Source organism: Parus major, chromosome 20 (assembly GCF_001522545.3).
Source record: "Parus major isolate Abel chromosome 20, Parus_major1.1, whole genome shotgun sequence".
Classification (NCBI taxonomy): domain Eukaryota; kingdom Metazoa; phylum Chordata; class Aves; order Passeriformes; family Paridae; genus Parus; species Parus major.
Genome location: NC_031788.1, coordinates 8,566,192 through 8,578,338, shown reverse-complemented (window position 1 = coordinate 8,578,338; position 12,147 = coordinate 8,566,192). Strand labels below are relative to the sequence as shown.

Sequence of the window (12,147 nt, the reverse complement as noted above, 5' to 3'; positions counted from 1 at the left end):
ACTGCATCGAGGGGGAGGGTGCAGGCTCTGGGTCTGAAGGAGCAGCTCAGAGAAGGTTTCAAATTATATCTGTTTTATGTTGCAGAAAATAAAAACATCATCAGCTACAAAAGGTTAGTGCAGAAATTCTTCCTATTCCTCATTAGCTGGCACAATAAGCGAGAAGCTGCTAATTAAGAATAGTATTAAAAACATCTAGATGTTAAAAGAAGAAAATGTGGAGAAGAAGAAAAAAATCTATGCAAAATTCCAGTAAGTTACAGCCAAAGAGCTCAGGAAATTCTCCTTCTCTCTAAGTCTTTTCCCTTCCTTACAGGAATATCCATAAGTAAGAAACAGCCCATGACAGAGATGTGCATCCCCTACCCACAAGAACCAAACCAGAGATCACATTAACCAAGTTCCTTTAGAGCTGATACGGATTAAATGCTCCGTTCCCTCAGGCTATGGAAACACAGCCCTCATGAAGTGCCAGCAATTGAGTTCAAGACATAATGACATGAGGACTTGTCCCTCTGGCTCAGGGTGATGTTTAATTGGGTGTGAAGTCAGCTTTTGGATGAACACTGCCATTAACACGCTGGCTTCTGTGCAGCTCCCAGAGAGGTGCTACTCCTTTCTCCCCAGATCACTGCAGGGCAGCTTTCTGCAGGCATGGGGTGTGTCTGGAAAGGCTCATCCTGGGGAAAAGGACTCCACAAAACTGCTGCACTGGCAGTGTCTCAGAGGAGCCCAGCCACGCTTGCCCATGCCACCTCCAGTCCCTGCTCTGCTACCAGTGGAGACTTACAGCTCCTCAATGCCTCATCTCTTCTAAATAATGAAAACCACACTAATCAAAAACCCAACAGGATCAGCAGAGCAACCTCTGGGGGAAAAAAAGGGTACAAATCCCACCTCCCCCTCAGCCATGAGCCACTGAAGAGCAAGAACTGCTGCTCAAGGACATAGAGCGTGCTCAGGTCCCCACGAGCTGTCCCAGCTGCTCCCCACCCCGAGATGGACAAACATCCCATGCAAGCTCCTACCCATGCTCCAAACAGCCATGCTCCTGCAGCCAGGAGAGAAGGATCTTCCAAAGGATGGAGCCAGCTTGAGGGTTGGTTTTGTTGCTCATTCAAGCCTGGAGTCTTTATATAGTGTCAGGGCAGGATCCAAAAGCGGAAGAGAGACACCCACTCCCAGGGAGTGTAACACACACACTGAAATAAATAGCTCCCTGCCTAGGGGGATGACTCAGGGATCTCACTAGTCCTTAAAGCACAAATCGCTGCTAATAAACTCCAGAAAGCTTGGAGGAAGGCCTAGCAATAGGTCAGCTGGGCAAGACTTGGCATTCCCAGCCTTGCCAGGCAAAAAGGAAGAGGAAGGAAGTGTAACCAGTGAAAAATAACAATGTCCAGCATTGAGGCAATGGTCACACCAGCCTAAGCCCTTCCTGCAATCTACCTGCCTGAAGAGCATTGAGTAGTCCTTGTTATTGGGAAGAGGTTTTGTTTTTCACTGGCACTCCTGGAAGCACTCAGGCTTACCCACCATATGTCTTGAAGTGGCAGGAGGAAACAGAGCCTCTCTCTGTTTGTCCAGCTATAATATACAGGTATTTATATTTACCTATTTTGCTCTCCTGTTGAGTGAAAGACAGAGTGCTCTTACATCCCTTATTACATTCTTCACATCAGGTAACAAACCTCCCAGCCAGCATAAACTCAATTGATGGTCACTTTGAGACTCTGAGTTGAGCACAAACCCATAAACATGCAGGGAACATCTCCCAGAGCTGTCATTTCACTGCCACATGTAACAAACACTCCAACAGGAGAAAGTCAATAAGACCCATTCCCAGCCCTCTCTACATGCTGCATCTGTAATGAACAATGAGATCCCAGAAAATTGTTCCTCTGTGGGTGATCCATGTCATGGAGAAGATGTCACCTTCATGCTCCCAGCCCAACCTTAGCCCTGCTGAGGTTCTCAGACCACAGGCTGGCCAAAGCCAACCCCACCTTCCTTTGCAAACCCCAGAGCACAGACAGAAACCAAACCACCAATCCAAAAGCAAATCAGGTGACAGAAAACGCTGTTAAAAAGAAAAGGGGAGCAAAAAGAACATTTACCAGCAGTGCCCCAACAACTACTTTATGCTTTTCTGTGTCTCGAATGCTCAGTACACCAAGTCTTCCAGCAGGGACTGGCTCTTTTTGACTTGATGGGCAGAACAGAAACCTGTAGACTTCTGCTCCCATTAGTGGTGCTTGCACTGCTAATGCTATAATATTAACAGAATAATATCAACTGCTGTAATATTAACAGAATAATATTTCTCCCCTTCTATTCATTTTAACTACTCTTTGACTGTTGTTTTTTCTTTTTCTTTTGCACCCCATGTTAGTTTTTTCCTCCATACCAAGCCAAATCTGCAAGAAACAGACAAGTACCCAGGCACAACTTACTGCCCTCACACAGGAGACACACGATGTGTACAAAAGTCACCCTTCAGTCAGGATTTCTGATAGCTTATTTTTTTCCTGGGCATCATGATAACTTCATGGAGAGTGACAGTCTCGCTGTGGAAGCTGCGTTAGGAGTGCCTGCCCTGCTGTGCTCATCCCTTGCAGTGCGTGACAGCAGCTCTGCTGCCACCCCAGCCCTAATTTGCTCCCACACTGTCACCTCCCCAGGGCTGGCAGAGCTCTAAACGAGAGAGCAGGACTGCCAGGCAGATCAGGGTTTGTTTACAAATGAGGAATTTGTGAATGCCTGGGAAAGACCCTCCGGAAGGCAAAATCTGTCCTGAAGAGACCAAGCACCAGCCACGACGGACTGCTGAGAAGCTCAGACAGAGAGTGGCTGCCTCCTAACCCAGACATTCCCTCTACCTTTGCCTGTCCTCTTGTTTCTTCTCCCTGTCCCACCCTCCCAGGGGAGGCAGTAAAAAAAGGAGGATCTCTGAATGAAGATGGTAACTGGGCACCTCACTCTGGAACACAACTGGAGCTGCTTAGGAGCTACAACCAGTATCAACAAGGCTTGATTATTTCAGATTTTTCTCCAGTCTTGGGCTGTAGATCACAAGAGTTGACCAGGGTTTGCTACAAAGATTCCTTTCTCCAAACCACTTCTCAAAGGTGGATCTCAGATCCAGGTCATCCCATTTCAATGTGGATCAGCCTCATCTCTCCACCTTACCTGTTGGGATGCCCACAGTGCAGTTCTGGCTTTGAACACCCCAGTTCCCACAGGCTGTGGCAGGAGGTGGGAGAAGCCTCCACTCACTCCTGTCTCAGTTTGAAATCATGCCAGGCTCTTTCTTCTCTCCTCCTTGCCTGGACTGATCCCACCCAGCCCTCACTGAGGTGTGCAAGGGAGGTTAGACTCCCTCTGCCATCAACTGAGAGAAATGGGCACCTCCAGAAGGCAAATCTGCCCTCCTAAGCCTGCACTGAGGCTCCTGTGGGATTTGCACAGGGAATCCAGCAGGTATCTGAGCATCATCAAATTCACAATGAAAGCTCACTGCACCTTAAACATCTGGATATTACAGGTCCCAAGTCCAGTGACTGCTCAGGCACAAGAGCTTTCACCCAGCAAACCCAGTGACTCTGATGTAGCTTTAAATCACCAGCAGGACTGAGAGGTGAGAAGATTCCAGAGGTCTTCTTGCTTCCTCACTTGGAAAAGTCAGCTCTTTGACATCCAATCCACTAAAAAAAAATCACTGGATGGATGCTTACCAACACCAAAACTTTTCCACAGATCTAAAAAGCACATTAAAAGGCTGGAGTGATGCCAAGGAGAGACCAGAGCTCTGCAGGAAGTCTCTGCACTCCCTCCTTGACTGGCAGTCGTAGATCCAAGCAGCCCCGAGGCTGTAACAAAGCAGCTCTTGCCATCCCATCCAGTGCCTTGTGTGAGATACTCCCCACCAAATCTACAAGTAATTATTTCAGTACTTCACAATAAATGCCCATGAGGCCACCCAGGCAGTGTCACAGGAGGCTGTGTTTGCAGCTGACCCAGGGTGAGCCACGAGAACCATGTGGGGAGCCGAGGCCACCACAGCTTCAGGGAGCTCAGCAAGTTCACACAACTTGCTCATCACACAGATTGCTCTTACTGGAAAGCAAAATTTACATTGAAATATCTACTCTTGCAGTCCTGGTGGAATCATCTTTCATCACAGGTGGCTGTCAGAATAGCCCACATCTTTTTGTCTTGCAGCCTCATTAGGAGCCATTTAAATACGTGGTGGTGGAGGACCCTGCAGCACTGTCCTTCTGCACTACCTGGCTTTGCCATCATGTGTTCACTAGTCAAGTACATCTAAATACACTCTAAATGCATTCTAAATAAATTCATGAAACAGTCCAGACCACCACAACAATCTGGTTTTGCAATGTGGTTCCCTTTGGATTATCAGGGGATAAAAATCATTGCGTTATTCTAAAGAAATGTGTATCTCAGTGCTGGAGATTCCTCTCTTTGATCTACAGGGACATCACACCAACAGGGACAGGCCATTAATCCTTTGTAGGAACCACTCTCCACCTTTCTCAGCTCTACCATATCAGTTCCACAAGAGATTACATGATTACATGAGATTTTCCCCGGGAAAAGGGACTGGCACATCTCCCTGTCACCATGATTTAAAGAACAATCTGTTCCTCAGGAACTAAGAAATCAGTGAGCATTTGGGCTACCTTAAAAAGGGTTGTGCAGGGCTAAGTGTTTGCTGCTTAACTCCCAGAAGCTGAACACTAAATTTACATGCTTTTTATCCTTGTGAGCACCACTGATGCCAGGCAGGCAAACCCTGTGCCCTGCTCATCCGGGACAGTGTCTCACTCTGTCATCCCTTCCTTCTGCTGCAATGCAAAGAAAAAATACATATAAAATCAAGAAACCTGATTTTTATAACTCTATATCTTTGAGCTGTGCCCATCTTGCCTTTAGCACAGGATTTGGGGCTTGCATTTTGGGTTATTCCTTTTTTAATACATTGAACCGTAGCAAGACTCATCTGGTTGAGGTGTGTTGCAGCACAAAAAGGAGGTGACCCAGGGGATCAGCTTGTTTTTCATTTCCTTAATGTCAGTGTGGGGTGAATGTGATGGCTGGAACGTGACACATTAAAGTGACTGAAATCAGGTTGCTCCCACCAAGCTCTGACTAAGCAGCTGCAGAGGAGCTGGTGAGGCATCCCACCAGGAAGGTCCCTGGTCCCTGGGGCGGACACAGCCCCACAGCTCAGGGCAGAAGCACTGGAGGTCAGAGCTCAGCAGGTCCATTGAGCTCAGCACCCGTGGGAGGGAGATCTGTACTGGCCCCTGCATCCCACTCAGCCTGGAGGTGTGAAGGAGAATCCAGGAGAGGTCCCTGCACGTCACTGGTGGATGGGCTGAGTTTGGTGGCACTGTACAGTCCACCAGGACAACCCTGGCTGAGGGTGGTGAGGGCTTGCCATGAATCACCTCTCCTCAGGGTTTGGGGATGGACAATCGAGACTGTCAGACCACATTTACCCCGAATTCTGGAGTATGAGATTATCTGGGAATGGATCTATGTGAAATAACCATGCTTTCATCACTTCTGAGGAGTGAAAAAAGTCCCAAAAGAGGTCACTTCTTCAAAGAGAAACCCTGGAACTCCAGAGAAGCACCTCAGCCACTCTCTCTGCTCCCCCTGTGCCAGCCATGGCCATGCCAGGATGCAGGCAGTGCAGGCAGGACACTGGAGAGAGAGGTGGCTTGTCTGGGTGAGAAGGGAAGAACAAATGGGATAGGGATGGTACAAGGAAATTTTAATAGAATTAGACAGGAAGGAAATGTTCCTCCTTATTATAATTTAAGTTCATGCACTTGCTTAATTAACTAAATGCATGGTGCACAGTATGCAGATGAAAAATGCACCCAAACTATTTTTAACACAGTTAAAGAGGTGCATTAGGGCTGTAAATTCTAAGTAGGAAATGCAAGAATTATGTTGGTTCCTGAGCACACAGCTTTAAAAGTGCCTGAATCCAGGCTGTTTTCTTGCCACTGTTCCAAATGCAGCCCCTTCTTCAGCTCAGGGACCAAACCTGAGCAGCTCACCCAGGGATCAGCAAATGTGCATCCAGACACCCCAGAGCAGGGTGAGCACCTTGATTAGGCTGGCACAGAACACAGAGATCCCTCCTGAATTAAGATGGCAGGTAGGGACAAAAAATCACTTTCAAATATTGCAATTTCAGCCCTTCCTAAGCACAGGAAAAGTTATGGAAACCAAGCCAGAAGGACTAGAAGGGAAAAAAAAAATAATCCAGAGTAATAAAATGGAAAAATTTTGGAGACCAAATGCCCAGCTGTACAAAGAACTAAATTGAGATTGAAGTGCTGCTGCACCCCTCAGAAAGCCTGACCTGCTATTTAGACACAGCTCAACTTTTCAAGTTTCAGCTTGAACAGAATGAAGCCATGTGCTGCATTGGTAAGGATCTGTCAAAAAAAAAATAATAAAATAAAATGTTGGGGGAATAGAAAAATAGAAAAAGATGTTGAGGGAAATATTGGGAGAAGGTGGGAGATAAAGGAGGCTCAGACTTCTGGGAGCCAGAGACCACATCTAACTACACCCAAAAATGGGGTCCACCAGGCTCAGCTGTCCATGGGGTTGTGCAAAATATATATTATATAGCATATATATCATATATATCATACACACAGCTCCCAAGAGCAGGTCACCCAGTTGTGTCAGTGTAGGAAGAGCTATTAAGTACAAAAATGAATCATAACACAGAAATATAAAACCGTGCTTTTCTCACAGAGGTAACGGCGCTTTTGGAGAGGCAACAACCGAGATGAGACCAGGGATGGGGGAGTGAGAGATTCCCTGGTTTGAATTTCCCTGATTTCATATGCATGAAATGGTGCGAAAGGGAATGATCGACAGCAGGAAGAGGTGGGAATTAAATCAGATGGATTGGATCTAGGATGCAGCACTGGAAATAAATGCAACCTGCACAGGCATCTGAAGGCAGAGCATCAATGGCCCTGTGCAGAACCAGCCTGGGCCTCTGCAGGCAGGAATTTAGCAGAGCTACTTACCAAGTCACTACTCTCATATTTATTAAAATATCTCCATGCTGGGAGAATCTCAAGTTTTTGTCTTGGATTTGGGTGCAGGGAGCTGCTTGAGCAGACCCGGAGCTTCTCTGTGCCTGGAAAGTCAGCTGGGTCTGTGAGCATCTCTGAGATAAAACCCAGCCTTGCAGCATCACAAACTCACTCACACTGGAAATAAATCTCCATGCAAGAAGTCCCCGTGAGCAGCAGGAGCAGGGAAATAGGGGTGCTGGCAGTACAGAGGGCTGACTGAGCCCAGGACAGTGGCAGGGCAGGGCACCCTCATCCACAGTCTTCTGTCCCTTCAGGATGAGGGATAAAGGTGTTTTTGTGCTCCAGGCTTTGGCACAAAATGAGGTTTGGGGCATGGGGAGACAGAGGGACCCCAATAGCACAGGTAGGGCACTGCCCTGGCCTTCGGGACATGGGAATGGCTCCAGCTCTAACATACAAACTTTGTGACCTTGAGACAGTCTTGTCATCCTCCCACACCTTTGAATAATCTTTTTATCAGTCCTGTCTGTCTGCATTACTGATTTCCAGTTACAAAACCCATTCCAGCACTCACAGACCTGGCACAGGCCATGCCAGGCTCACTCGGGCAGAAAGGGGGGATAACTGATGCGTGAGCTTATCCTGGTAACTTTGTGTGAAGGTTCCCATATCCTTCAGCTCTTCAAACACTCTAACAGCTAGCTGCCAAGGCTGAGCCTATCATGTGCATAGTACAGAAAACTGGAGTCCACAGAACTTCCCAATACACTGTATGAAATAATGGTATCACCAACTCTTCACAGACATTGGTGCAATTACCACTTCAGCCCTGAATTCAGCCTCCATTTCCCAGCAGGTGCCTGAGGGGTGGGGGCAGAGGCTGGTTTTACACGGCTCCCTGTGGTGCCACAGCGGATACAAGTGGAGTCACAAGCCCAGAACAAACGCAGCTGCTTGGGATGGGAGGGATGCAGCTACGTGCTGAGAGCCAAGGGGCACTGGGAATGGGGCAGTTTGGGGTGACCCTGCTCCTGCCCTGGGAGCTCTCCTGCCTGCCCAAGCAAATGCCACCACAGACAGCCAAACAGGTCAGAAGTTAAGACAGAAGTTAGCCAAGGAAACCAAAGATGTTTGTAGAGCCCTGGCAGTCAGAGCCAGCCCTGCTGTTTGTCATTTGGCTTTCAGCCCCTTCCATCCCTGTCACTGTCACCCCCGTGTCCCCCAGCTGAGCTCTCACCTGTGTTTATCAGCACATTGCACACAGATCCCCACCCTCAGTGCACACACAGACAATAACCCAGCTCACAACAGGAACACCTGGCCCCTCTGGAAGATTTTGTGACTTAAACCACGCACAACTCCAGAGGATGGACGGGAGCATGAAAGGCGCTCAGGATGCCCAGTGCTGGACTTCACACTCCTCAGCTGAGCTCCACAGATGCTTCCTCTTCTCCTCTCTCATTTCCCTGGTAAGATGAGCTCCCCCAAGGACCCCAACTCGCTGCAGTGCTCAGCAAATCTCCACCTTCCACCCAGCCAGCATCTCCCCTCTCCAACTGGTCCCACCAACACCTCCAAGGAAGGCCTCAATGTACAAAATGGCTGAGGAGCAGAAAGCACATCCCAACTCCTTATCTTACAGCAGCACAACAGCAAAAGGATGGAGAGGGGGAAAAAATCAGAAAAGGCCCCGAAAATCCTTTTGCCGTGGTAGACAGAGGCCCTGGCCATGAGGAAAACCACAAAAACGAAACAAAAAAAGCCATTGGCACCAAGGGTAGGAACACCTCAGCCTGAGCTCAGGCCTGCGGAAGAGCCCGGTGGGACTGTGGAAAGTCCCAGAGGGAAGGGAGTTGCAGTAACACCGAGATTTATCTTGACCCTCCCTTTGCAATCCTGGGAACAACGGGAAGTCATCTGCGCTCCTATGCAGCAATGCTTCAGAGATTCAGGGAATCCTTCTGCCAAACGCGGGTCAGCTGGGCCATTTCTACCCAAAACCCGGTCCCAGGGGGAGATGTGCACCCAGGGATGCTCCTTTGTTTACCGCTCCGCTGTACAGGCAGGGAGCCCCAGACACTGATTACCATTTCTTTCTAGACACATCTCCCATTCAGACGCTTCCCACGGGGGGCAAGAAATACCTCCAGAACCCTGAGCAGAGCCCCAGAACCAACCCCGGCCCCAAACCGACTGCAGCCAGCCAGCAGGCAAAGATGGGGCCGGGGAGGGAAGGATGCTGGGGGGTGGAGGGGAGGAGAGACGGTGCCTGAGCAGAGCTTTTTGTTCCTCTGCTCACAGCATTGCTATGGTGATTTCAAGCAAGACGGAGGAACAGTCGCTACCCATCACTCCCGCTGCTCCAGCCCCCTGCACCGACCGCATGAGCAGCCCCTTCCCCCGCAAGCAGCAGCGGGCAGGGGGAGACAGGGGCTCGGTGCATCGCACCTCTCCTGGGAGCCACCCCCCAGCTCTGCAGGGGCAGCTTCTTCCCCCCCGCCCCTTTCCCCGGATGGCCATCACCGCCCCGTCCCCGGGCACCGCCTGGGCTGGGGCGAGGGATGCGGGATGCGGGATGCGGGATGCGGGATGCTGCGCGGCCCGGCCGGGCGGCCCGACCGGTCTGAGAGAGGATGGGGGGAGCGGCTCAGCCTCCGCCCCCCGCAGCATCCCCCGGGGCTCCCCAAGCCGCCCTGGCACCCGGCATCCCTTCCCCGCACCCGCTCTGCAGCTGGAGCATCCTTCCTCTCCGGCGCATCTGGGGGGCTGAGGGGGTGGAGGAGGGCACCCCGAACCGGGGGGGGTCTCTGCCATCAGGTTCGCCCCCCACCCTTTTACTCACACGTATGCGTGGTAAATGAATGCCCATCCCCGCGGTCTCTCCAGCACATTGTAGAGGAAATTCTGCAGCTTGCGGTAAAAAGCATTCCTTTTGGGGGGCTTCCCGCTGCCCGAGACCCCGGAGCGGGGCTTGCTGAGGATGCTGCCCCGCTTGGAGCTCTCGGAACCGGCGATGAGGAGCGCTCCGTCCCGGCTGGAGTCCGGGGCTCCCGGGTCCAGCCCCACGAAGCCCACCTTGAGCTTCTTCTCCGCGGCGGGCCCGGGGTAGACGCCTCCGTTGCGGGATTTCTGCACCATGGTGGCGGCGGGGGCGGCGGGGCCGGGGGCGGCGGGGGCTCCGGCGGGGGCTCCGCCCGCGCTCCCCGCCGCTGCTCCGCGCCCGGCGCAGCCCAAGCCGCAGGAGCCGCTGCAATCGGCTCCGCCAGCGCCGCCCCGCCGCCGCCCGCCCCCTTAACCCTTGGCATCCCCCGCCGGCAGCAGCCTCTCGCACTCCCCCCACTCCCAAAAATCCGGGTTTGACATTCCTCAGCCCACCAAAATTGAAAAGAAAGCGGCTCCGACCGCGCCCCGCAAGAAGAGCAGGGTCTGGCATTGCTGCCCCGAGCGTTGGTCCCCGCTAAAGCAGGGTCCGACATCCCACCCTCTGATCAAGACACATCTTCCCCCTGCCCCCAAACCAGTGTCTGCTCCTCAAACCAGGCTCTGGCTCCCCCCTCAAAACCACCACGGAGCCCCGGGAAGGGCTGGGCAGCACCCTCCGATGGGATGCCCATCGCTGTCGTCCCTCTGGCAGCGAGGGATGGGTGCAGACACTCACAGGAGGGACCCGATCCATGCCCCATCTCCATGAGCCCACTCAGACACAGACCTGCTCAACCTCTCCACAAATCCCAGTGTGCAAACTCAGTCCGTTTCTCCACGCTTCCCAAAACCCAACCTATCATCTTGGATGCCCAAATTCAGCTTTCATGCTGAAACTGCATCATGACATGGTCACCAAGCTGCTCAGAAGCCAAGCTCCCAGCACAGAAAGCCCATCTCCAGATGTGCTGATCCAAATCAGCTCTTTAACACCCCACTATTCCCCTCTTACACCATGGCTGGATTCTGCCCCAAGGAATATTTCCTCCTGACACACCTTCACTAGACTCAGGAGAAGACAGGCAGACTGCAGAAGATAGGACTGAGGTGCCTGCCCCACATAATTATTCTCCATGGAAAGGGTTCTTTGCAGTGCAATGAGAAGACCTGAAATCAAATAAAATCAAGCCCAAGACCATCAGCTCCTTCCCAGTGACACTTCTATCCCTTACAACCCAAAAAATCACAGGAGATCTGTGAACTGTGCACTTCAGTGTGTTCTTTGCAAATAGAACTAGGCTTTAGGACAAAACTTTTTGTATGTAAATTAAATTGCAAGCTCAGGTAAGCTGCTCCTTTCATCACAAATATCTCAACACAATGTTAGTAGGGAAGCAGAAAAATGGTGGCCCCCAGTTTTATGGCTGCAGGAGCCACCCAGGGCTGGGTTTTGTTGGAAAAACAGCTTTTCCTGAAATTCATATTTAAATGAGAAAATCAACATAACCTTTCAGAGTGCACTTCTCAAATCCTGGCTTTTTGGTCCTCTCCTAATTTCTCAGGAGGATCCCAGTGAGAACTAATGGATAAGAGTAGCGCTGAGATTAAAGCTGCTGCCTCTCACTCCCCAAATCCTGTCATGCACATTGAGAGAAGAGCAAGCGTGGAGCAGCCCTACATTTTTTATGAACAGAATGTTTCCTGTGACCCATATTCTCTCCAACACATGGCTGAAAGAGAAGCCATCTCTGCAAGGCAGGCAGAAAACTAAAGCTGGGTTAAATACTGGAAAAACAGATCTGCAAGTATGTCAGCGAATAAATTGCTCAATTCAATGAGGGGCCATTCTATTCATTATTTGTGAACACTTGTAAGATCATTAGTGTTCTTTAATAGGGTGGCCAATTACCAATGTGCCTGGCACTAATGTACAAAGTGCATTATTATAGATCCAGTGACGCAGTCCCAAAGCAGGAAATATCCCCCTCCACAAAAAGGCCAACAACAAACAAAGGAAGCAATTTTCAATTAACAAATTCAAGATTACAAATAGTCTGTGAGCCCTAAAGAAGAATCTAAATTCAACGCACTCCTCTTTGCCTAATTAGTTGGTCACTCGCAGTGTCAC

At 50.4% G+C, this 12,147-nt stretch overlaps 1 protein-coding gene across 11 annotated transcripts in view; it reads right to left on the bottom strand.

Moving 5' to 3' along the window:
* The window catches only part of KCNQ2 (potassium voltage-gated channel subfamily Q member 2), a 75,206-nt gene extending 64,951 nt beyond the window's left edge, over window positions 1–10,255 (bottom strand). For all 11 annotated transcript variants that reach the window (XM_015647711.2, XM_015647712.2, XM_015647715.2 and 8 more), the window contains exon 1: window positions 9,940–10,255. In XM_015647711.2, coding sequence (XP_015503197.1) covers window positions 9,940–10,235 — 296 coding nt within the window. In that variant the 5' untranslated portion in view covers window positions 10,236–10,255. The remainder of the gene's footprint in view (window positions 1–9,939) is intronic.
* Between the last annotated feature and the right edge of the window lie 1,892 nt (window positions 10,256–12,147).